The sequence below is a fragment of the Mobula hypostoma genome, chromosome 1, assembly GCF_963921235.1.
Source record: "Mobula hypostoma chromosome 1, sMobHyp1.1, whole genome shotgun sequence".
In the NCBI taxonomy this organism is placed as follows: Eukaryota; Metazoa; Chordata; class Chondrichthyes; order Myliobatiformes; family Myliobatidae; genus Mobula; species Mobula hypostoma.
In genome coordinates, this window is record NC_086097.1 from 91980279 (window position 1) to 92002617 (window position 22339).

The 22339-nt window shown below is 41.6% G+C and overlaps 1 protein-coding gene across 1 annotated transcript in view; it reads left to right on the top strand.

Moving 5' to 3' along the window:
* Positions 1-5089: 5089 nt before the first annotated feature.
* The window catches only part of itpka (inositol-trisphosphate 3-kinase A), a 90006-nt gene continuing 72756 nt past the window's right edge, over positions 5090-22339 (top strand). The window contains exon 1 of the mRNA XM_063052686.1: positions 5090-6355. Coding sequence (XP_062908756.1) covers positions 5882-6355 — 474 coding nt within the window. The 5' untranslated portion in view covers positions 5090-5881. The remainder of the gene's footprint in view (positions 6356-22339) is intronic.

Genomic DNA, 22339 nt, shown 5'->3' on the forward strand with positions numbered 1-22339 from the left:
ATGAAGAGAGTGTGAAGAAAGATGTGAGGACCCCTGTCACAGTTCATCCACAGCAGCTGAGTAAACAAGGACTCTCTGATCTATGGGTGGTCATCAGGGGCATTCATCAAGATAGATATAAAGACCTCTAGATGGTCATCAATTCAGTGAAAGATGCTCTCTCGTCTGACCAAAACATGTTGGTCTTCCAATGAGATGTTTGTAAGGGAATATTCTGAATGGCTCATTCCAGGCTGGAGGAGTAGATGCTGTGGGATGAACTAAAGCTTGGTGCAGCCAACACAAGGGCTCAGTGGGGAAGAACCACAGGCTATTGTTCATCTTCTACTGGACACGGATGAGTGGTGAAGCCCATATATCATCTCAATTAATGTATCACCCTAGGGGCCCACACGAGTGGTTATGATTCTGTGGATTAAAAAAAATTAGTTCGCATTACTTAATTTATTGACCATGAATGTTAACATTTGGCCCTGTTTAGTCTTCTGTATGTTTTTTATTATGATAATATATTTCTGAAATATAAAGACAATTAAGTTGTATAGAACAACTATCTGACCTGTAAGACTTACTTCCAAATTTCAACTGAAGACAGTAATAAGTTCCATTTCAACAAAGTATAGGTAGTACCAGGTTATTTACAAGTCCTATTCCTCAGAATTACCTGTAAGCTGATGTCTCTGTAAATCAGAAATGTCCATTTCCTACAGTAGCCTGCAGTATGTTGTATCCCTCTACATACAGTACACTTGCTATTATTATTTCATTTTATTGAGCCCTAACTCTATGGATAATTAAAGTAATCCTGTATCCAGTCATTAATGAATACTGCAAAACAGCTTCATTATTATTGTATTTTTAGTATTTCTCAGCTCAAGCTGGTAAAACTTGAGGTATGGGCATAGCCAAGCACACTCATTTCTCAATTGCTAGGAACTTTTGGACTAGTCTAGTGGAGTTTAGTATCGTAACTTTCTGAAGATTTACATAAATATTGCTGTGTAGTCCTAATTGTTTAATGTTACTTGTAGTGACTTTGGGATGATACCAGTTGTAGATATTATGCGTGGGACAATATTTATCCTGTTCATGTTCCATAGTCTTTCAAATTCCTCTTTTTTCAGCATATTTCTGGTGTTTTTCACAGATTTCTGTCTGTTGTGTGTGTTTCGAATAACTATATCATTAAATAAGTTGTTCTTGCTTGTTTATCCTGTAATATTATATCCAGATGGTTATTACGGATTGTCCTATCTGCAATAATAGATCAGTCATTACATAATTTATAGGACTCTGACTCTAAAATTGGATTAGGCTTGTATTTAGAGTGACGTATGGTTTCTTTTATGAGTTTGTATTTTAAAGCAGGATTTTGATGAATGATGTTTGCCACTTGATTGTGCCTGTGTAAGTAATTAGATTGTGTTAAAATGCTGCAGAATCTTGTAATGTATTTGATTGCTTCTGGTTTCTCTTGGCATTTTCTCAATTCATTGCCTTGAATTTGTTGCATCTTTTATTATGTATTTTTGATAATCAAGGACCCCTTTCACCCTGGTCAATTTCTCTTCTTCCCCTTTCCCAGAGAGAAGATACTAAAGTTTGACAGTACATACCACCAGGCTCAAGAACGGTTATACCCATGGTTATACCTGGTCCTGTATTGCCACAAGCAGCTCCACTGTTTCTGGGGAGAGCTCCCCATCTCTGCATCCTTGTTGACATCTAGCCTGCTCAGACATGCGAATGTCTTCCCTGAAGGTCATACTCTTCCATTGGTTAACCTTTTCTTCTGTAGTGATAACCTTTTCATTTGTTCTGGGTTGTGCTTTTACTTAAGTTTTGGATTATGTACTTCTGATCAGAATTGCATATACTTGTGTTGAATGCTGAATCCTGTTTTTGTGTATGAAAGTATATCTTTGGAAGTTTTATTTGACGGTTGTGTAAACCTTTAATATCTGTTATTCCCTTTCTCCTTCTGTCCTAGGTAGTGTTAGTCTAACTGTACATAGTGTTTTCTGAAATTTGTCATTTCAGTTCTTATTTTTCTTAGTAAATTTTCCAGATTGGTTATGAACCAACAGTGGAAGTGTTTATTCCCTTTGCTATAGTTTTACTATGAGCTCTATTTGGCAGATTTTTTTTTAAGCCTTGAAGTAAATACGGTCTAAAGTTTCACTTTTATTGCACTATGATCTGTTTTCTTTATTTGTTGATATCCAGGATACTTAAATGTTTCATGTTCATCCATCGGATGAGTTGTATCCTCCTGCTCTGTTTTATTTTGAGTAGATCTATTGCACCTTTCCTTATGTTTAATTTTTGCAATTATCTAGTCCAAAGTTCATCATTATTACTATTAGCTTTAAGATATGTTTTACAAAATGTATGGAATAATTTGTGAATAAGTCAGTTTATTTGTAACCCGGAGATCCCCTGTAGAAAAAATAATACAGTCAGTAAGCTACATCACACTGCAATCACTACTGAGTTGGTCGTGCCTTTACTTTCTGAGTCAGACTCTTAGATTTGGACACATTACACAGGCTGATTCACCTGCAGTCGGGAGGAGTGCCACGCAGTCAAAGGAACAAGCTGTGACATTGTCTATCTTTGCACAACTGTTTCCTGAGCAATATTTGTCTCTGTGAACACACCATAATAAATTATTAAACATTGACTCACTAATCTCAAAACCACTGTATTTACTGAAAGTCAGATGCTGGGAATCTGAAAAAAACTCAGAATTGCTGGAAACACTCATCAGGTCAGGTGGCACCTATTGTGAAAGAAGGAAAACAAGGTGGTTTGATGATGCAGAAAGAATGGAGGAGAAGAGAACGTTGCAAAGGATATATATACACAGTATATCTAAAAATTCCATTAACCTGCTGTTGGGCTTTTCAGTGATCCATGTCGTTTGAATCTGGCTCACCGAGTTATGTAAGCAATCCCCATTCTCAGTGTTTTAGGAATGGCTTCTTCCCCTTCATCATCAGATTTTGGAAAGGTTCATGGACACTAGCTCTCTAATCCCCCTTTGCACTATGTATGTAAGTATATACCTTACAGAAATTTTTATGATTTGCACTGGGCATGCCACCAACATCTCCATGTCACATACAGCACCCTGTCTACATTACTGCCCCATATAATCCATTTGACTGCACAACATGTCGTGGAGTCATCCCGTCAGATAGATTGATCTTTCTGGTTGACTGCCAATGACTTGTGCTGTTCTGCAGGGGCCGGTGTTGGAACTACTTTTTTCATGTTATATGTCAATAATTTAGATGATTATGTCATGGTCCGGTCCATGAAGTCCGCATTCCGGTTCATAGTCTGGTCCGTGGATTCCGTACTCCAGTTATTGCATCTTTCCCTTGTTCCGTCAGGGGCCTTAATTGAGGCACGTGATTCTTGTCTCAGGCTGGCAACATACAATAGCTCTGGGGTCCAGTGATATTTGCTGGACCGTTCTTGTCAGAACCCCGTAAGTTACCTCATCTGTAACTTTCGTCAGCGACCTCGTCAGAATCCCCGTCAAGTTAACCTGCCGGAGTGAGACTGGAGCCTTGTCGCATCAAGATAAGGAACAGTCTATCATTGTGTGGTCTTGTCTCTTCGTGTCCTTGCCTTCACTAGGTAGGTCCGGCTGTTTGCCACTACCTTGAGTGGAGATCTGTCGCTTCGTGTTCGGTGTTCTGCTTATAAAAAGAGTCCCGGCCCTATGTCCTGTACCCAAGGAGGGGTCCTGACTCTGTGTTCCGTGTCTAAGAGGAGTCCCGGCCCCATGTCCTGTATCCAAAGAGGGCTCTGTGTTTCGTGTTCCAGTCCAGTCCGAGTTAAGTCTTTGTGTTCCAGTCCAGTCCGAGTCAAGGCTTCGTGTTCCAGTATTGTCCAGTGCTTGTGTCTGTGTCCAGCTATGCTTCTTCCTGCTCTGCTTTGCTCTCTCCTGGATTACCCCCTGATCAATCCTTTCTTCGTGACTTCCCTTGCTTTCTTGATAAACTCATTGCCCAGTTCCTAGTACTTCGGTGTCTGTGTCTTGCATTTGGGTCCACTATCAGTGCCCCCTTGCAACAGATTCTTTCATTCCCGGAATCATTCTCATGAACCTCCTCTGGACCATCCCCAAGGCTAACAAATCTTTTCTTAGATAAGGGGCCCAAAACTGCTTGCAATGCTCCAAGAGCAGTCCAACCAATGCCTTATAAAGCCTTAGCATTATATCCTTGCTCTTATACTGGGACAGTACACATAGTGGTTAACACAACGCTTTGCTGTACCAGCAACGTGGGTTCAGTGGGCCTTGCGGCCAAGTTTGCTTTTGACACAAAGATAGGTGGAGGGTCAGATAGTGTTGAGGAAGCAGGGAGTCTGCTAAAGGACTTTGACAAATTTAGAGAATGGGCGAAGAACTAGCAGATGGATATGGTGTCAGGAAGTGTACATTTATGCACTTTGGTAGAAGAAATAAGGGCGTAAACTATTTTCCAAACGGGGAGGAAATTCAAAAATCAAGGTGCAAAGGGACTTGGGAGTCCTTGTGCAGGATTCCCTGAAGGTTAACTTGCAGATTGAGTCAGTGGTATGGAAGGCAAATGCAATGTTAGCATTCGGTTCAAGAGGACCAGAATAGTTATTTATTTATTTACTGAGATACAACATGGAATAGGCCTTTCCGGCCCTTCATGTCATGTTGCCCAGCAATCCCCTGATTTAATTCCATAGGGCAATTTACGATGACCAATTAATCTACCAAATGGTATGTTTTTGGACTGTGGGAGGAAACCGGAGCACCCAGAGGAAACCCGTGCAATCCCCGAACAGGCAGCGGTGCAAACTGAACCCGGGCTGTCGGTACTGCAAAGCGTTGTGCTAACCACTACGCTACTGTACCGCCCCAGTATAAGAGCAAGGATATAATGCTGAGGCTTTATAAGGCATTGGTTCAAATGCACTTGGAGCATTACGAGCTGTTTTGGGCCCCTTATCTAAGAAAAGCTTTGCTAGCCTTGGAGATGGTCCAGAGGAGGTTCATGAGCATGATTCTGGGAATGAAAGAGTCAATGTATAAGGAGCCCTAGACCTGTAATCCTGGAGTTCAGAAGAATGAGGGGGTATTTCATTGAAACCTATCACATATTGAAAGACCGCAATAGAACAGATACCGAGAGGATGTCTCCTATAGTGAGTGAATCTTGGACCAGAGGGCACAGCCTCAAATTACAGGTATGGTCATTTAGAAAAGAGATGAAGAGGAATTTCTTTAGGCAGAGAGTGGTGAATCTGTAGAATTCACTGCCACCGATGACTGTGGAGGTCAAGCCATTGGGTATATTTAAGTTGGAGGTTAAGTTCTTGATTAGTTAGGGCATCAAAGGCTGCAAGAAGACAGGAGAATGGGGTTGAGAGGGAAAATGGATCATCCATGATGAAATGGGAGAGCAGACTTGATGGATCGAATGGCCTTACTCTGCCCCTTTCTCCAGGGTAAGGAAGTACAAACAAACTTTGGTCATGATAGTATTATTCACATTCTTGGAATTGTCTGCACAAACATCATTGAACAGTTCCCGGTTATTCTCTTGATTTGGTTTACGCGAGATTGCAATTTACACACACTTGTGGTTGCATTGTCATACGTTACACAAATACCGCCCAGAATCGAGCCTCCAATTGTCTTGTTTGCAGAAGGAGGGGTATTCGATCTTTAAGTCAGACGTTTGAGCTGCGCTGCTGAATAGAGAGAGTTTGATCACCCCGTCTCGCTACAGAGGTCTGATACTGAACTTCCGCTTTTGGCACAGTTTGCAGTCAGAGGAGAGAGAGAGAGTCAGACAGGTAACAAAGTGGATTGCAGAGCAAGGTATTCATGCAGGTTGGAACCACGCAGGTTCCCCTTGAGAAGCATCGTGCGATGCTCCATCGAAAGTCCTACACGATCAACGAGACGTCCAGGAGCAAAAGGAACTGCAGCCCTGCATCGCAAGCGAAATTCACCATGGTGGATCTGAGCGCTGCGAACACTTCCGCCGGTCCCACCAGCCAAGAGGGAGACAACTCCGTCTGCAGGCTGCAATCGGCCAGCTGGGACGAGGGGAGGACCGAGCTGGAACCTCGGCAGCGCCATCGACCCCCGGTCCCACAACTCACCATCACCTCGGACGAAGGGACGACGCAGGAAAGCCTGGAGCTGGAGCTGGACTCCGACATCAGAGTGTGCCGCAAGCTCTCCAACTCCTCGCTCTCCTCCACAGGCTCCTCTCTCCTCGAGGAGTCCGAGGATGACCTGCTGGAAGGTCAGGCGCAAGACCAGGGCGCCGAGGATCACCAGGGCTTCGGTCTGGTGAGTGCTTGATCTGAACTCTAGCTTCATTGCCACCTTTTAGAGAGTGTAGAGGGAGATTTCCAACAATGATAAGGAACTCCAGAGTGTTGTGGACTGGAGATGAGATGAGCTGAGCTGGTACCATCAAATGGTCCCTTCAAACGCTAGGTGTTTTGAGCAGAACAATCGGCGGCAAGGTCGCTAACAGAGGGCACAAATATGACGTAATTGGCAGAAGAAAATTGTTTGTTTTGGAGTGGCACAGGGGGTGCAGCTGTTGTCTCAGCTCCAGCAACCGGGGTTCACTCCTGACCTCCTGCAGTTATGTGTGTGGAGTTCTCTGGTTCTTCCCGTGACCATGTGGGGTTCACGGGTGCTCCAGTTTCTTACCGCACCCCAAAGGCTGCCATGTGAGTGGGAGAGTCTGGGGGGAGGGGACCGTGGCGACAATGAAATGGCAATTGTACTGACGAAGGGTCTCGGCCTGAAACGTCGACTGTACCTCTTCCTAGAGATGCTGCCTGGCCTGCTGCGTTCACCAGCAACTTTGATGTGTGTTGCTTGAATTTCCAGCATCTGCAGAATTCCTGTTGTTTGGGAATTGTGTAGATGGCTGTTTTTTGGTTGGTGTAGATGTAGTGGATCAGTGTTTCTGTGTTGTATGAGCTCTCTAAGTGTGTAAGTGAATGGCAGAATTTCAAAGTCAAAGTTGATTGTCATATGCACAAGTACATAATGCTAAGGTTCAATGGAAAACTTAATTGCATAGCAGCAGATACAGAACATTATTGCAAAAAAAAAACAAATTAGGCATAAATCATGCACAATTAGAACAAAAACAAACTCTTGTTATACTGTAAAGTGGCCATACTGTTGCTACACTGAGGTAGTGAGTAGGATTGTGCAGGTTGGTGTTGGAGCCTAATGATTAAAGGGGAGTAGCTGCCCTTAAATCTGGTGGTGGTGGATTTAATAATCTTGAGGCAAATTAACGGGAATATGGGGAAAACAGATTCCAGGGAAAATTAGTGGGAGAATGTGATCGCTGGTGTGGACGTGATGGGTCAAATGGCCTTCTGAATAGGAAAGATCTATCAAAACAGAAACTTAAAATATAAAAAGCAGCAGGAGAGACAACATTTGTGGAGAGGAAACCATTCACCGTGATGGCATTTGACTGGATGCTGTCTGCTGTTGTGATCTGGAATGCACTGGCTTGGAGGATGCCTGGGGAAGGTTCAACTGCAACTAGCAAATAGGAACCAGTACAGTAGCTGTTAAAAAGAATATTTCGGAGCTCTTAGTTAAGGAACAGGTGTAAGGAGAAGGGGTGCCAGGGCCAAATTGTCTCCTCCCATGTGGTGGGCTTCCATGTGCAAATCAGAAAATGCCCAAGTCCCTGGAAGCATGGAGCCTCTGGGACAACTTTATGATCACAGATTTGAACCTACTGGGCTCTCCATTGATGCTGCTCAGCACCATAATTTCCGTTCTTGTTTTGTTCACGGAACAGCAAGCTGTGGCCCTAAAGTTTATCATGTCCACCCATGCCGGGAGAAGTGCTCTTGTCTTGCTTGGTGCAGTATGAGATAAGTTACAAGAAATTGTTCCAAAAACTAGCAGCAGTAGGCGTGAGTAGTTCTTTTGTTATGTAGTTTCGCAGGCAGACAGGGACTGCATTGTTTACAGGTGGTGGAACAAAACTACTTCAATGTCACACACGCGCGCGCACACACACACACACACACACACACACACACACGCGTGTACAGACTCAGTCCCACGTACACAAAAATGTACATTTATATGCATACACACAATCACAATGACATACATAAAGTATTGTGCAAGAGTCTTAGACACAGGTAAAAAAATATGTAAAGTGAAGATGCTTTCAAGAATAATGAAATGAGAAATTGCTAAATATCAAAAAATTTGCTATAAAGAACAGTAAAGAGTAAAAAAAAGTTTGGTGTGACCACACTTTGCCTTTAAAACTGAGTCATTTCTCTTAGGTACACTGTTGTGCAGTTTATAAGAAAATCAGCAAGTAGGTTGTTCCAAGCATCTCGGAGAACTTGTCACAGTTCTTCTTCAGTCTTTGGCTGTCCTGCTTGCTTCTGCCTCTCCAGGTAATCCCAGACAGCCTTGATAATGTTGAGATTAGGGGTTTTTGGAGATCATACTATCTGAAACCAAAAATCTAGGGTGCCTAAGACTACATACAGAAAGGTAGTCAATACACTCAGGCAAACACTTGCAAACACACACACACACACACACACACACACACACACACATACACACACAGGCAAACACAACTGCCCTTATACAAAAATACACATGCAAGCACACACTCATAATGCAGGAGATGTAATGAAAGTTGGAACTTGAAGTGAAACCAATAAAAAATGTCCATAAATGTTGCTGAGTCAATGGTTTAGTATAGACGGAGGGAGATGGCTTTGAAATACATAATTACATTGAATTGCTAATCGTGGTAGGAATTTCTTCACAACAGGCAGGTCTAATTATCATTTTATCTTCATATTGCTCCATCATGTCCATTTCAAGCATTCCTAAGGATTCAGTGGCATATTTGCAGAAATGCATAAATAAAGTTTGTAGGTACTCTCAGAAACTCATCTGTTTCTGAAGGAACAGCATTTGCCATTTGACTTTGGACCCAGTGCATTCAAATATTCTTGAGTTATGTATTAATTCTGTAAGATACAGTTCAGACTTAGGAGCCTCAAAGTTTACAAAATAATACTTTTATTGTCTATATACAGTGATTCCAAGAGGAAAATTTATATAGGTCATTTTTAAACATTTTGAAAACGTTTATTCTTATATAAATAATACAGAATAATATTTAAGAAGCACTTGGATAGGTGCGTGGAGGTGTGGGGCATAGAAGGATATGCGCTGAACGCGGGGTGGGCACCATGGTTGCATGGACTTGATGGGCCGAAAGGTCTGTATTAATGCTGTATTGCTCTGACTCTACAGTATGTATCTATTTTATAGTTAGTGCAATTTCTTTCTGATGTAATTTATATCAGACAGAGTATTGAGCATATAATGTAGTTGATGGTAGTCTGTATGCATTTTGGGTAGGCCTTTGCCTAGGTCCTACATGGAAAACATGCCTAAAAGGTTAGAACCTATAGGATCCTAGACAAATTGGACCCAAGATCAGCTTGGTAGAAAAGGGGAGAGGGTGATGACATCACCATCATTATGTGCCATGGACAACCATGGTCTTTCACCATGATTGTTCTTGGCAAATTTTTCTGCTGAAGTGGTTTGCCATTGCCTTCTGGACAGTGCCTTTACAAGACGGGTGACCCCAGCCATTAGCAATTCTCTTCAGATATGGTCTGCCTGGTGTCAGTGGTTGCATAACCAGGACTTGTGATATGCACCAGCTGAAATGCAACCATCCACCACCTGCTCCCATGGTTTCACGTGACCCTGTTTGTGGGGGGGGGGAACAGGGAGGGGCTAAGCAGGTGCTCCAACTCACCCAAGGGTGACCTTCAGGCTAGTGGAGGGAAGGAGCACCCTTTGGTGGAGATGTACCTCCACCCCACCACCCAAAGGATTGTTTTTATGACTAGAAGCCTGTGACCAGTGGTGCTGTTTGATATGTACATTAATGATCTGGAGATGAATGCAGGAGGTATGGTTAGTAGCACTCACAACACGCTGGAGGAACTCAGCAGGTCGGGCAGCATCTGTGGAAACCATCAGTCAACGTTTTGGGCCGGAACCCTTCGTCAGGACTGAAGGGGGAAGGGGCAGAGGCCCTATAAAGAAGGTGGGGGGGAGGGTGGGAAGGCAAAGGCTGGTAGGTGCCAGGTGAAAAACCAGTAAGGGGAAAGTTCAAGGTTAGTAAATTTGCAGATGACAAGAATATTGATGGTGTTCTTATTAGTGAAGAGAATAACCATAGACTACAGGGTGATAATGATCATTTGGTAAGATGGGCAGAGCAAATGCCGACGGATAATAAATGTGAGGAATAATAGGGGTAGGATGTAAACCAGAAATGGCTCTGGGGAGTTTGGAGGAACAGAGGAACCTTTTTATACAAATCCAAAGGTTTCTGAAGGTGGCAACATGGAGAGATGAGATGATGGAAGAAGGCACATGGGGTAATTTCAATCATTAGTCAGGGCACAACATATACTTTATACTTTATACTTTATTGTCGCCAAACAATTGATACTAGAACGTACAATCATCTCAGTGATATTTGATTCTGCACTTCCCGCTCCCTGGATTACAAATCAATAGTAGATACTAAAAATTTAAATTATAAATCATAAATAGAAAATAGAAAAATGGAAAGTAAGGTAGTGCAAAAAAAAACTGAGAGGCAGGTCGGGATATAACAGCTAGGGCATTATTGTACATCTTTATAAAACACGCATGTAACAGTAACCTTGAATTGGACTATGTCCACCACCCTTTCAGGCAGTGCAGTCTAGATTCAATAAGTGCTGTCTGGGCCCAGGACAGGTTATCCAGTATGTTAACAGCCAGGAATTTAAAGCACCACTGATCCCAATCTGTGTTCACGCTCTTTCAACTTCCTGAAGTCAGCAATCAGTTCTGTAGTTTTACTGATGCAGAGTGAGAGTCTGTTTTTGAGGCACCACTCAACCAGTTGTCCTCTCACTCCTGTACACTGACTCATCACCATCTGCGATTCATGCAATATTGTTGGCGTATTTGTGTATGGCATTGGAGCTGAGCTTGCTGAGCAGGTAGGGAGTAGGTACCTATTCAATAATTGAGAAATCTTTAAATGAGCATTCAAGTTGCCTAAGCATAAAAATCGATGGACAAAGAGCTGGTGAATGGGTTAGTGTAGGAAGAGACATGATGGTTGGCATGGACACAGAAGGTCAAAGGGCCTTCTGCTGCGCTGTGTGTCTTTTTGACTTTACAGTGTAGGTTGGCATTCCTGCATGATGCCAAGGGAATATTGCATTGTTGGTGAAGAGGATAAATAGAGGCTCACTCAAGTGTATTTGTAGCAAACCATTGTGATATTTTGAAGAAATCCTGAGGCTTTCTCCATGATGAACTGGTCCATGTCAATCCTTTAGCCAATGACACCACAAAATAGACTATTATTTCAACAATAAACTTCATTCATCATAAAAAATATACAGTGGATTCCAGTTAATTGGGACACATTGGAACATTTTGGCTAAATTAAGAGGCTTCACCAATCAGCCGAAGTTAAATAGTAGTTTGTCTTCTTTATAAATCATTCACATATAAAAAAAAGACAAACTATTATTTAACTGAGTAAGAAATTATGTATTTAAATGAAATATACAGGACAAACTAAAACACTAACAATACTACTACAGTACTAAAAAGCTGTAGTTTCTAATAATCGACGGAGGTATTTATCCAGTGTACACTGCTGCGTTTTTTTGATTGACTGTAAATGAACATCACAGACACCTAGTGTAGATAATGGACTGGCTTCGTACAATGCTTTTGCGATTGCATCTTCTATATCTTCATTTTCATTGTAACATTACAGATGATTGTTGATACCTTCAAGTTCTTCGGAGTTCCTAACTTGTTGAAGTAGCGAAAAAATTTCATTTTCACTCCAAGCTGTTTCTGGCATCTCCAAGCCTGAATGCTTGAAACCGCAGTGAGCAAAACGGTTCTGAGTTGTCTTACTGCTTATTTCTCGCCAACTATCAGTGACAAAAATCACTGATCTTTGAACACAAACACATGCAATTGATGCTGTTTAAAAACTGTTTGCTCTAAGCACGGTATGGTGCCTAACGGCCACACAAATGCACGTGATGCTAGTTAGAAACTGTTTGGCAACAGTCTCTTGTCCTATTTAAGCGGCCTAGTGCCCAAATAAATGAAGGGAAACCCAACTATTTTCTTGAATATTTTTGTTTTTTAAGAGTTGTCAGAAATAAGCGGCAGCACCAATTAACTGATGGCCCAATTAACTGGAATCCACAGTATATCCAGAAGAATGTTTACTGCAAAATGCTTGCATTCATGGTCAATACAATCAATAGTGTTAACTTCTGTTTTAACTCTGGCATGCCACTCATGTGGCCCTCTGAGGGTGATATGCCCACACTTACTATAATTCCTGTAATGGCTGTGGAGAACAGGGAGTCATGCAGCCTAGAGTCTAACCAGGTCTATACCAACTGTATTGCCCAATGAACTAGTCCCATCTGATCTGTAATCCTCTAACCTCTTCTATCCATTTTCTTACTGAGCTAGCTTGTAAGTGCTGCTAATATGCCACCTCAACCACTATTTCTGGCAGCTCATTCCAATTATGCACGAAGAAGCTGTCCTTAATGTCCCTTTTAAATCTCTCATATCTGATTTTACACCTGCGCCCTCTTGTACTGGACTACTAAAGTGCTCCAGTAAATGTGATAACCTGCTTTGGAGTTTGTGGGGCCTTATATTCCTGTGTCATCATTAATTTGGTAAAACATCCCAAGCTGTTTGGGATAGCTTGGTGCCATACAAATACAACTGCTTTCCTCCTCCTGTCCATCCTTTCCATGCGTGTAGGATTTTGGAAATAATCTCAGTTACGGTATTGCTGGTATATACTCCTCCTCAATTTCACTCCCAGCCAAGATTTTCACCAACAACATTGACAGAACTATTATTAGTTCTTGTGTCAGAGGGTTCTCCTGTATGGAAAGGTAAATGAAATACCCAAATTAAACATGTAGCTTTGTGTTTGTTGTAAAAGGTGTATCAGGCTGCACTCACTGGTTCCTATTTGCTAATGGTGTTGCCTTGACCGTCACACACAAGTCAAATAATTGTAATTCCAGTGATTCAACCAGGATCTATGATGTGGCCTACAGCTGATGTTAAACTTGAAATGCCTTGAAACCGTTCTTGTTGAATAATGGTTAAAATAATTAGTAGATAGCTGTGAGTACAGGAAGGTGCTTGTGTTTTTTTCCCATTGTGATTATTTTGAGCTGGTTCATGGTTTCAGCCCTTTGCACAGCTGCTCTTGATTCAGTCTGTCTCAGGCTTTCAGGGAAAATATCAGTCCCACAATATTTCAGTGCTTTCCTGTATTCCTACACTTTCCATGAGATAACATCCCACTTAAAACGGTCTCATCTTTTACCCAGTCTAGGAGTAAACAATCACCTGATCCAGTAGAATCTTAGTTCCATTCTCTCTGGAGACCAAGTTAATTCCAGTTAATCATTGCCCTTTACACATTGGGTAATTCTATTCTCTGTATCTAAACCCACCCTCCCATTCCTTCTGAGGGTAAACTAACCCTCATGCTGCCCTGGGTGAGTTTCCCTCTCTGTTGGGCTACACCCATTGTCTCACACTCTCTGGCTCCGGGCTCCCTATCTCTGGGGGTGCATATCTCTTCCCCCCACCCCAACTCTGTCCTGGACTGATTTTATGTTCTAGGAATACACACAGCTCCATACATCATCTGAGGCTGCAGGCACTATCTCTGTACACATAAAAGCTATCTCAAACTTGGCTGCTGATGCGGCAGTACTCCTAAAGAGCCTCCCTACCACGCTGTGCAGTTCTTTGCCATTTAAGTAGCACTAGTATCCACCCCTCCCCTACCCCTCACACCTTTTCCTGTTCCACCCTTCCTGTGCACTCTTGTATCAGTCCAAGAACCGCGTGTTACTATACTTCATCCTGACTTGGTAGCATGCCCTATGTGTGCAGATTGTGAAAGGCCAGCCACCCCCTCCTCGTATTTGTTTATATGTGAATACTTGCGCTGTTTTGAGAGGTTTAATTAGTCATAGAAAGAGTCGTAGAAAAATACAGCACAGAAACAGACACTTTGGTCCATCTAGTCTGTGCCAAACCATTTGAACTGCCTAGCCCCATCAACCTGCACCTGGGCCATAACCCTCCATACCCCTACCATCCATATACCTATGAAATAAGTCCTGGAAATCCCAATTAAGCACACTGTCCGGAGCTTCTATTCCTGGTGTTGTGATACTGCAGCAAATCTAGGTTATCAGAACGTCCTGTTACATTTTTGCTGCTCAATTACTTAATCGTTTCATGTTTGCTTCTGGGGGTGAAGGAGGTTGAATCTGTGCCAAAGCCAAGAGCTATCTCATAAATCCCACTGCCTTACTTGTTTTTCCACCACCCTGATTCTCTTGCCACCCACCCACGCTCAGGAGAGGGGACTTCACAGCAGCCTTTGGGGTGTAGGAGGAGACTGGAGCCCTCAGAAGCAACCTGCACAATCACAGGGAGAACATGTAGACTCCACGCAGACAGCGTCACGAGTCAGGATTACTCGAGCTGCTTGGCAGCGACACTGACTGCTGTGTCTCTGCCGCTCCCTGTCCTCAATTACAGAACTATGCACATTTTAGCTACATGACCTCCATCTCAGTGACTTCCCCTGCTCATATACTGATCAGCAGCCACTGGTTGGTAAAACTCGCGGTTACAGTTCAGAGCAAAAAAAAAGATGGAACTACAGAGCGGGTCAGGCTGCAGAGGTGGAAAGAGAAATAGTGTCAATGTTTTAGGTTAGAGCTGCTTCAGGGGAAAGAAAAATGTTTTGGGATTGACATGATTGTGATTTAGCTGGGTTGATATTAGAAGCATCCACGAGTAGTAGTCAGTAGTTGAAGGCATCCAACAAAGCTCAATATACTCTGCAGATGTGGGGGTCAAAGCAACACTCACAACACGTTGGAGGAACTCAGCAGGTCAGCAGCATCTGTGGAAACGATGACTCAACGTTTCGGGCCGGAACCCTTCGTCAGGACTGTAGAGGGAAGGGGCAGAGGCCCTATAAAGAAGGTGGGGGGAGGGTGGGAAGGAGAAGGCTGGTAGGTTCCAGGTGAAAAACCAGTAAGGGGAAAGATAAAGGGGTGGGGGCTGTTACCTAAAAAGGTACCTAAAAAGGCACTTAACAAAAGCTGTCACCTAATTTGTAGCTCATAGAATTGAGAGATTGTGGGATGAATGTTCATGCTGTAAGAGAGAGCAGGGTTAATGGGCCCGTACTTGAACTGAAGGTGAAAAGACACTAATATTAAACCTAACAACCTGAGTTAGGGTCTCAACTATTGACTAGATCAGTGGTGCTCAACAGGGGCCATGCCAGATTTCATAGGGGCCACAAGTTAAAAAACTGGAGTTTCTGAATGGGCCGTGATAAGTTTTACTATTTTAATGAAATATTGCTAAAATATCTAAATAAAAAAAAAATGAATATATGTAACTTAATTGGATCCCTGAATGAAATGAATGGGAAAATATGCTAGATGATGCAAATGAGGCAGCAAAACAGCTTGACTATGTGCAAGTCACCATTCATTGGTGATGTGGAGGCCCCACTCCACATCCACCCCCAAATCACAAACTGCAGATTCCGACGGGGTTTTCTGCAGCAAGTCCAGTCAGCATGAGGCTGGTTCCACCGACCCTCGTGTACTATAATATTTATAAAATGTGACGAGGAGGGTGCAGTTACTGCAGTGAGGTCACCTGTCACTAATGGCTAAACTGCAGAGCGGTGAGAACACGTGAAGGCTACCACTACGTCCCCATCTACCAGCACAACTTCCATTAAATCTCTGATACTTAACACATTTTGAAAGGAAGGTCAATTCACTTTTCTTGGTGAGAACACACTCGTTATTGCTACATAGAATTTGCATGTATAATAACACTTAAAAATATATGCCTGAAAAATTAAATTATTTAAAAAATACTCCCTGAAAAGCTAGTTTTATTTTTACATGTATATTCAATACTGAAACTAATACGTGAGATTATATTTATTATAATTTTTAGGCGTTTTCTAATTTTCTGTAGAACCTACTCACACAATTTTGTTGGTACTGTGTGTACATGCGCGTACACACGCGCACACACAGAGATCAGGTCAGTGAGGAAATGCCTCTTGCTTAAGAGCTTAAGACAGATACTGAATGTGAAACTATTTTTGAAGAAGTCAAGAGCTATATCTTTGAAAGTAATATCCTGCTGGAAAATGTAATGGCTCGTGCAACTGATGGTGCTGTTTCCATGGTAGGAAGATGCATTGCTCATTTAAAAAATGCTGTGCCTTGTGTATTTAATATTTGAGTAGCATTTGAGTAATATTGTAAATATATTGTTTGATTAATTATTCTTGTTTGTTTAGTAATTCATTACATATGTGAACTGCATACATCATGATAAATACATGCCTTGTCTTAAGTAAAAACAAATGTACATGAGTTATGACCTGGCTCTGTTGTCTTCCTTTCAATTAGTTTTGTGTTTTGGTGTTACAAAGCATTAACAGTGGTGATGAGTGAGGTTTAAATGAGTCCAAGATGACTTGAGGTGCAGTGAGATGTTCAAGTTAGAAAAAGTGTAGCAAGAAATGATCGAATTAAATAAAATCACAGCACTCTTTTTCTGATAACTGGCTCATGTATACTAAGTGAATTGAACAGTATTTTGAAGTAAATGGATTAGCCAATGAAAAGCGAGTTGGATTGGATTTAAAGGCACACTCTTTGCTTAGAAGTTTAACTTATAGAGTACATATAAAACTTATAAAGTATATACATGTCTTCACATACAACCCTGCCTGCAAGAAAATAAATCTCAGGGTTTTATATGTGACATAGATGTATTTTGAAAATAAAATTACTTCGAAATTTGAACTTCCGACTGCTCTATTCAAATCTGCCGAAATGAGCTGTGCTGTTATGAAAATAATGCAGGAACATTTATAACTGAAATCATTGTTGATTGCAGAGTGCTTTGGGTTTTATAAGTGGAATCAAAAGGGAGTCCATTTTAGTTCAGATGGCTGAATTGAATAGATTGTCTGAACATTATCAGTTCAATGATAGGCTTAATGATGCACTGAGAAGTTTAGTTTGTGGAATCTTACAAGAAATCATGCAAAAATGGCTCCTAACTGAAGTACAACTTATGTTTAAAAGAGCAGTTGAAATATCTATATCAATGAAAACAGCAGAGAGAGACACAACTGAATTGCAGTCAGGAATGGAAGTAAGCAAAAACAAAATTGCAATATCTAAACAGAAACTGATCTGGTCAAAAAAATTGTGTTACTGTTGTGGCAGGGGCTCACATACACCAGACCAATGCTGGTTTAAGGGCAAAACTTGCAGAAAGTGCAAGAAAGTAGGACACATAGAGAGATCATGTTGGGCAGACAAAAGTAAATGGATTGCATGGGGAAGAGTAAAAGATAAAAAGTCAAATTGTAGTTTCCTAAAGAGCACTATTCTGTATGCTGTTGATAAAAAAAATCTGATAATGATGAGAGTGACACAGGACTGGCTAGCCTTGAGCTTTACAGTGAGAAAATTAACAGTAGGCACCCCAATATGGCTTACACCAGGAGTGAATGGCAAATTAATTAAAATGTAATTGGACACTGGTTCGGCTGTTTCAGTCATTCCACAAAATGTGTTTGAATGGCATTTCAAAGACACTAAACTGAAGCCTGCAGATATTTGTTAAGAACTTACACTTTAGAAAATAACATTCCTGTGTGAGTGACAATTGTAACAATGAGATACACAACCAACAAGCCACATTGGGCTTGTATGTGGTAAAGACAGGAGGGGCAGCATTTTGGGGAGGTGATTGGCTGAGACAACTACAACTTGATTGGAGATCCATCAACTATTTGCATGTCACATTTCCTGTAATAGATTTAACTGAAAGTGGATTAAGAAAGATTGTTGCCACAACTGTCTCCCTGCTGTACACCATGAACCATTGCCCAACATAGGGCAGATACGTGTTGATGCCAACCTCTGTGACTCTGTTTGGAAAGCTTATTGGACCAAGGAAGGACCATGCTACTCAGAGGAATCATGAAAGTGATCAAAGTAGTGGTCCAACTACAACATTTTTTGTGGGTAACATATCTGAGAAAGGTTCTGATATATTAATCAGCAGTTACTTGCAAAACGTGGCTTGGTTTTAAGCTAGAAGCGAGTTTAAGGAGGTACAGGAAAGTTGAAAGCCTTTGGCTTTTGTGAGTATAAAGATTCAGAACCTACGATGTGTGATTAAAGGTTATTGCGTGAACTTCAAGTGGAAGACAAAAAGTTGCTTGTAAAAACAGATGCAGAGACCAAAACCCAGCTGGATGAATGGAAGGCCAAAAAGAATGGAGACACAAAAACACAGGATTCGTCAGATGATGTTGTGGATGAGGAAACCAAAAGGAGAGATCAGATCGAAAAGGGATCAATAGTAGGATTAATAAGAGAATGTTCTGGTGAACTGAATGCACCTTCCCAAAATAGAGATGCCATCCAAGAAAGAAGAAAAAGGAAAAGAAAGAGGAGGATGACATATGGAAATGGAAGAAGATAAATGAGACCTAATTTCTCGAGAAATTAGCAAATTCTGAGATAGAAGAAACAAAAAGGAGAGAAAGAAGCTGGGACTGAGAAAGAAGTAAGGATCAAGGTAGATCCCAGAGCTGTCAGAACCACTTCCTGCAGTCTCAGAGCCAACTCCTACAACCACCATGGAGGTGGCCCCAGAACCTGAGATTGTTTTCACAGGCACGATTCTTACCTGCCAAACGAATTGACCGACACCCCCACCCCTATCCTTTCAGATAAAACATTATTTCCCAAGAGTAAGAAAACCTGCTTAGTGACTAAATCTTTTGGCCAGAATGGAACAATTTAAAATTTGCTATGCTGTGGATGTCTGTATATAGTAGTTGTATAATATAGTTGAGATGCATTCTATATTGAGTTGAAGTTTATAGCTAAGGAGGGAGGAGTGTTGTGTATTTAATATTTCAGTAATATTGTAAATATATTGTTTGATCAAGCATCCTTGTTTATTTAAATAATTCATTACGAGTTAAATGTAAAAATAAGTGATTTGCATGCGTCATGACGCTACAATGTCATACGTGCATGCCTCGCCTTAAGTAAAAATGAACATACACGAGTTACCTCCTGGCTCCCTTGTTTTCCTTTCAATTAGTTTTATGTTTTGGGGTTATAAAGCAACACATGCCTGACATTTTTTTGCATATACTGTGTCATACATGTCAGTATTTGATTGTGTGACATCCATAATAAAGGCTGTCAACTTCATCAAATCAAATGCAGTTCAAGATCAATTGTTTTGACAACTTTGTGGAAAACGAAGAAGATTTTGAATAGCCACTATTGCATACAGAGGTCTGAAGCTTATCAAAAAGGAATTGTCTTTGTTGCTTTAATGTACTTTGGAATAGTAATGTAGCATTTCAAAGTTATTGTTGCCGCAAAGTCCAAGGTAGTAGATATCATTTAATCTTGTATCATGCAAAGAGGCTATTACCACTTTCCTTTGAAAACTCAAACTTTTCAGCCGCAATATTGAACATCATGAGTTTATGCAATTTCCTTCACTGGTCACTCTCAAATAGAAATGCAAGATGATGATCTGATTGTGTATCTTGATCATTTGAAACAACTGCACATTGATGGAGAATTTCCATTCAGAGACCTGCTGGAGATGCATATTCCAGCTTGGGTGGTGGATCCATTTGGGGTGAATGTGAATGATGTTGACACCACATTGCAAGAATGTCTTATTGAGCTGCAGAGTGATACAACAGCTCAGCAAAATTCAAATACAGCAAGTGAAATTTCTGGATAACTAGTGATAATCAAAATAAGTTTCCACAGATCTGGAAGAAAGCAAAGTTGTTCCTAATTGGATTTCCCACCACATATCTAGTTGAATGTGGTTTTCATAGTCATAGTCATAGTCATACTTTATTGATCCGGGGGAAATTGGTTTTCGTTATAGTTGCACCATAAATAATAAATAGTAATAGAACCATTAATAGTTAAATAGTAATATGTAAATTATGCCAGTGAATTATGAAATAAGTCCAGGACCAGCCTATCGGCTCAGGGTGTCCAACCCTCCAAGGGAGGAGTTGTGAAGTTTGATGGTACACTTGATGCTCTGTCAGACACACAGTGTTGCAAGCACATGTACTGTGGTCTGCCAGTCAGGTAGTCAAGAATCCATGATACCAGGGAAACATCCACCTGCATTGGTGTCAGCTTCTCCCCCAGCAGAGCAGGGCGGATGGTGTTGAATGCACTGGAGAAGTCAAAAAACATGACCCTCACAGTTTTAGCACTTCACCTGTGATCAAAAGCTCATAACTGCCTTGACGTTGTGAAAAGAGGTGATCTTCAATGATCTTCAATCAAGTTGCAACCAGATATTCAAAAACCTGCTCATTTGCATCAGTCACAAGTCTCTCACTAAATACCCAAAGTAGCAATAATAAGTGGTTTTTCGAACTTCTGGTAATGCCACCCCACCTTCACCATTCCCCATCCCCTTTTCCCTCTCTCACCTTATCTCCTTGCCTTCCCATCGCCTCCCTCTGGTGCTCCTCCCCCCCCTTTCTTTCTTCCATGGCCTTCTGTTCTCTTCTATTGGACTCCCCTTCTCCAGCCCTGTATCCCTTTCACCAATCAACCTCCCAGATCTTTACTTCATTCCTCCCCCTCCTGGTTTCACCTATCACCTTGTGTTTCTCTCTCCCCTCCACCCACATTTTAAATCTATTCCTCATCTTTTTTTTCTCCAGTTCAGCCGAAGGGTCTTAATCTGAAAGGTCGACTGTACATTTTCCATCAATGCTGCCTGGCCTGCTGAGTTCCTCCAGCAATTTTGTTTGGATAGATTTAGAATACACATTATTAGTCACCATCTCTTTTATCAGAGGAGTGAGTAAAAAGGCTTGTTCTTAACTTGCTTTGTGTCAGATGTCTGGTCTGATTGTGTTTGTTGACAGGGTGAGGGACCAAAGACTGCTTTAATATCTGTGTCCTTCCAATCAACAGGCACAGTGTGGGATTGGTTTTGACAGTGTGGGATTGGTTTTGATTTCCTCACTACAAAAAGCAGTGAGAGGACTAAAACTCAAGAGATTCTGCAGGTGCTGGAAATCCTGAGTAACACACACACAAAATGCTGGAGGCACTCAGCAGGTCAAGCAGCATCCATGGGAAGGAATAAACAGTCGACATTTCGGGCCAAGATCTTTCATCAGGATTGGAAAGGAAGGAGGAAGGAGCTAGAATAAGAAAGTTGGGGAGGGGGAGGAGGTGATAGGTTTTTTTTGGCTGACTGTCTGGTGTGACACGATTAAAAGAAAAGGTGATAGGTGAAGCCAGCTGGGTGGAGGAGGGGGTTTGAAAGAGAAGCTGGAAGAGGTAAAGGGCTGAAGAAGAAGGAACCTGATAGGAGAAGAGTATGGACTGTGGGAGAAATGTTCAAAGTAAATATATTATCAAAGTACATATGTGTCATCATATACAACCTTGAGATTCATTTTCTTGCTGGCGTACTCAATAAATACAATAACCATAATAGAATCAATGAAAGACCACGCTAGCAGGTTGGACAACCAATGTGCAAAAGACAAAAAACCTGTGCAAATACAAATAATCAGTGATAATAATAATAATAAATAATAAATATTGAGAACACGAGAGGAGTCCCTGAAATTTCATCCGTAGACTGTGGGAACTATTAAGTGCTGGGGCAAGTGAAGTTGAGTGAAGTTATCCTCTCTGTTTCAGGAGCCTGATGGTGTGAGTCCTGAGGCTCCTGTACCTTCCTGATGGCAACAGTGAGAAGAAAGCATGACCTGGTGGTGGGGGTCCCTGATGATGGATGCTGCTTTCCTGCAACAACGTTCCATGTAGATGTGGTCAGTGGTAGGGAGGGCTTTACCTGTGAAGGACTGGGCTGTATCCAGTACTTTTTGTAGGATTTTCCATTCAAGTTTATAAGTGATTGTGGTGCAGCCGGTCAATATATTCTCCACGACAGATCCATAGAAGTTAGTCAAAGTTATAGACGTCATGGCGAACCTTCACGAACTAAGGAAGTGGAGGTGCTGCTGTGCTTTCT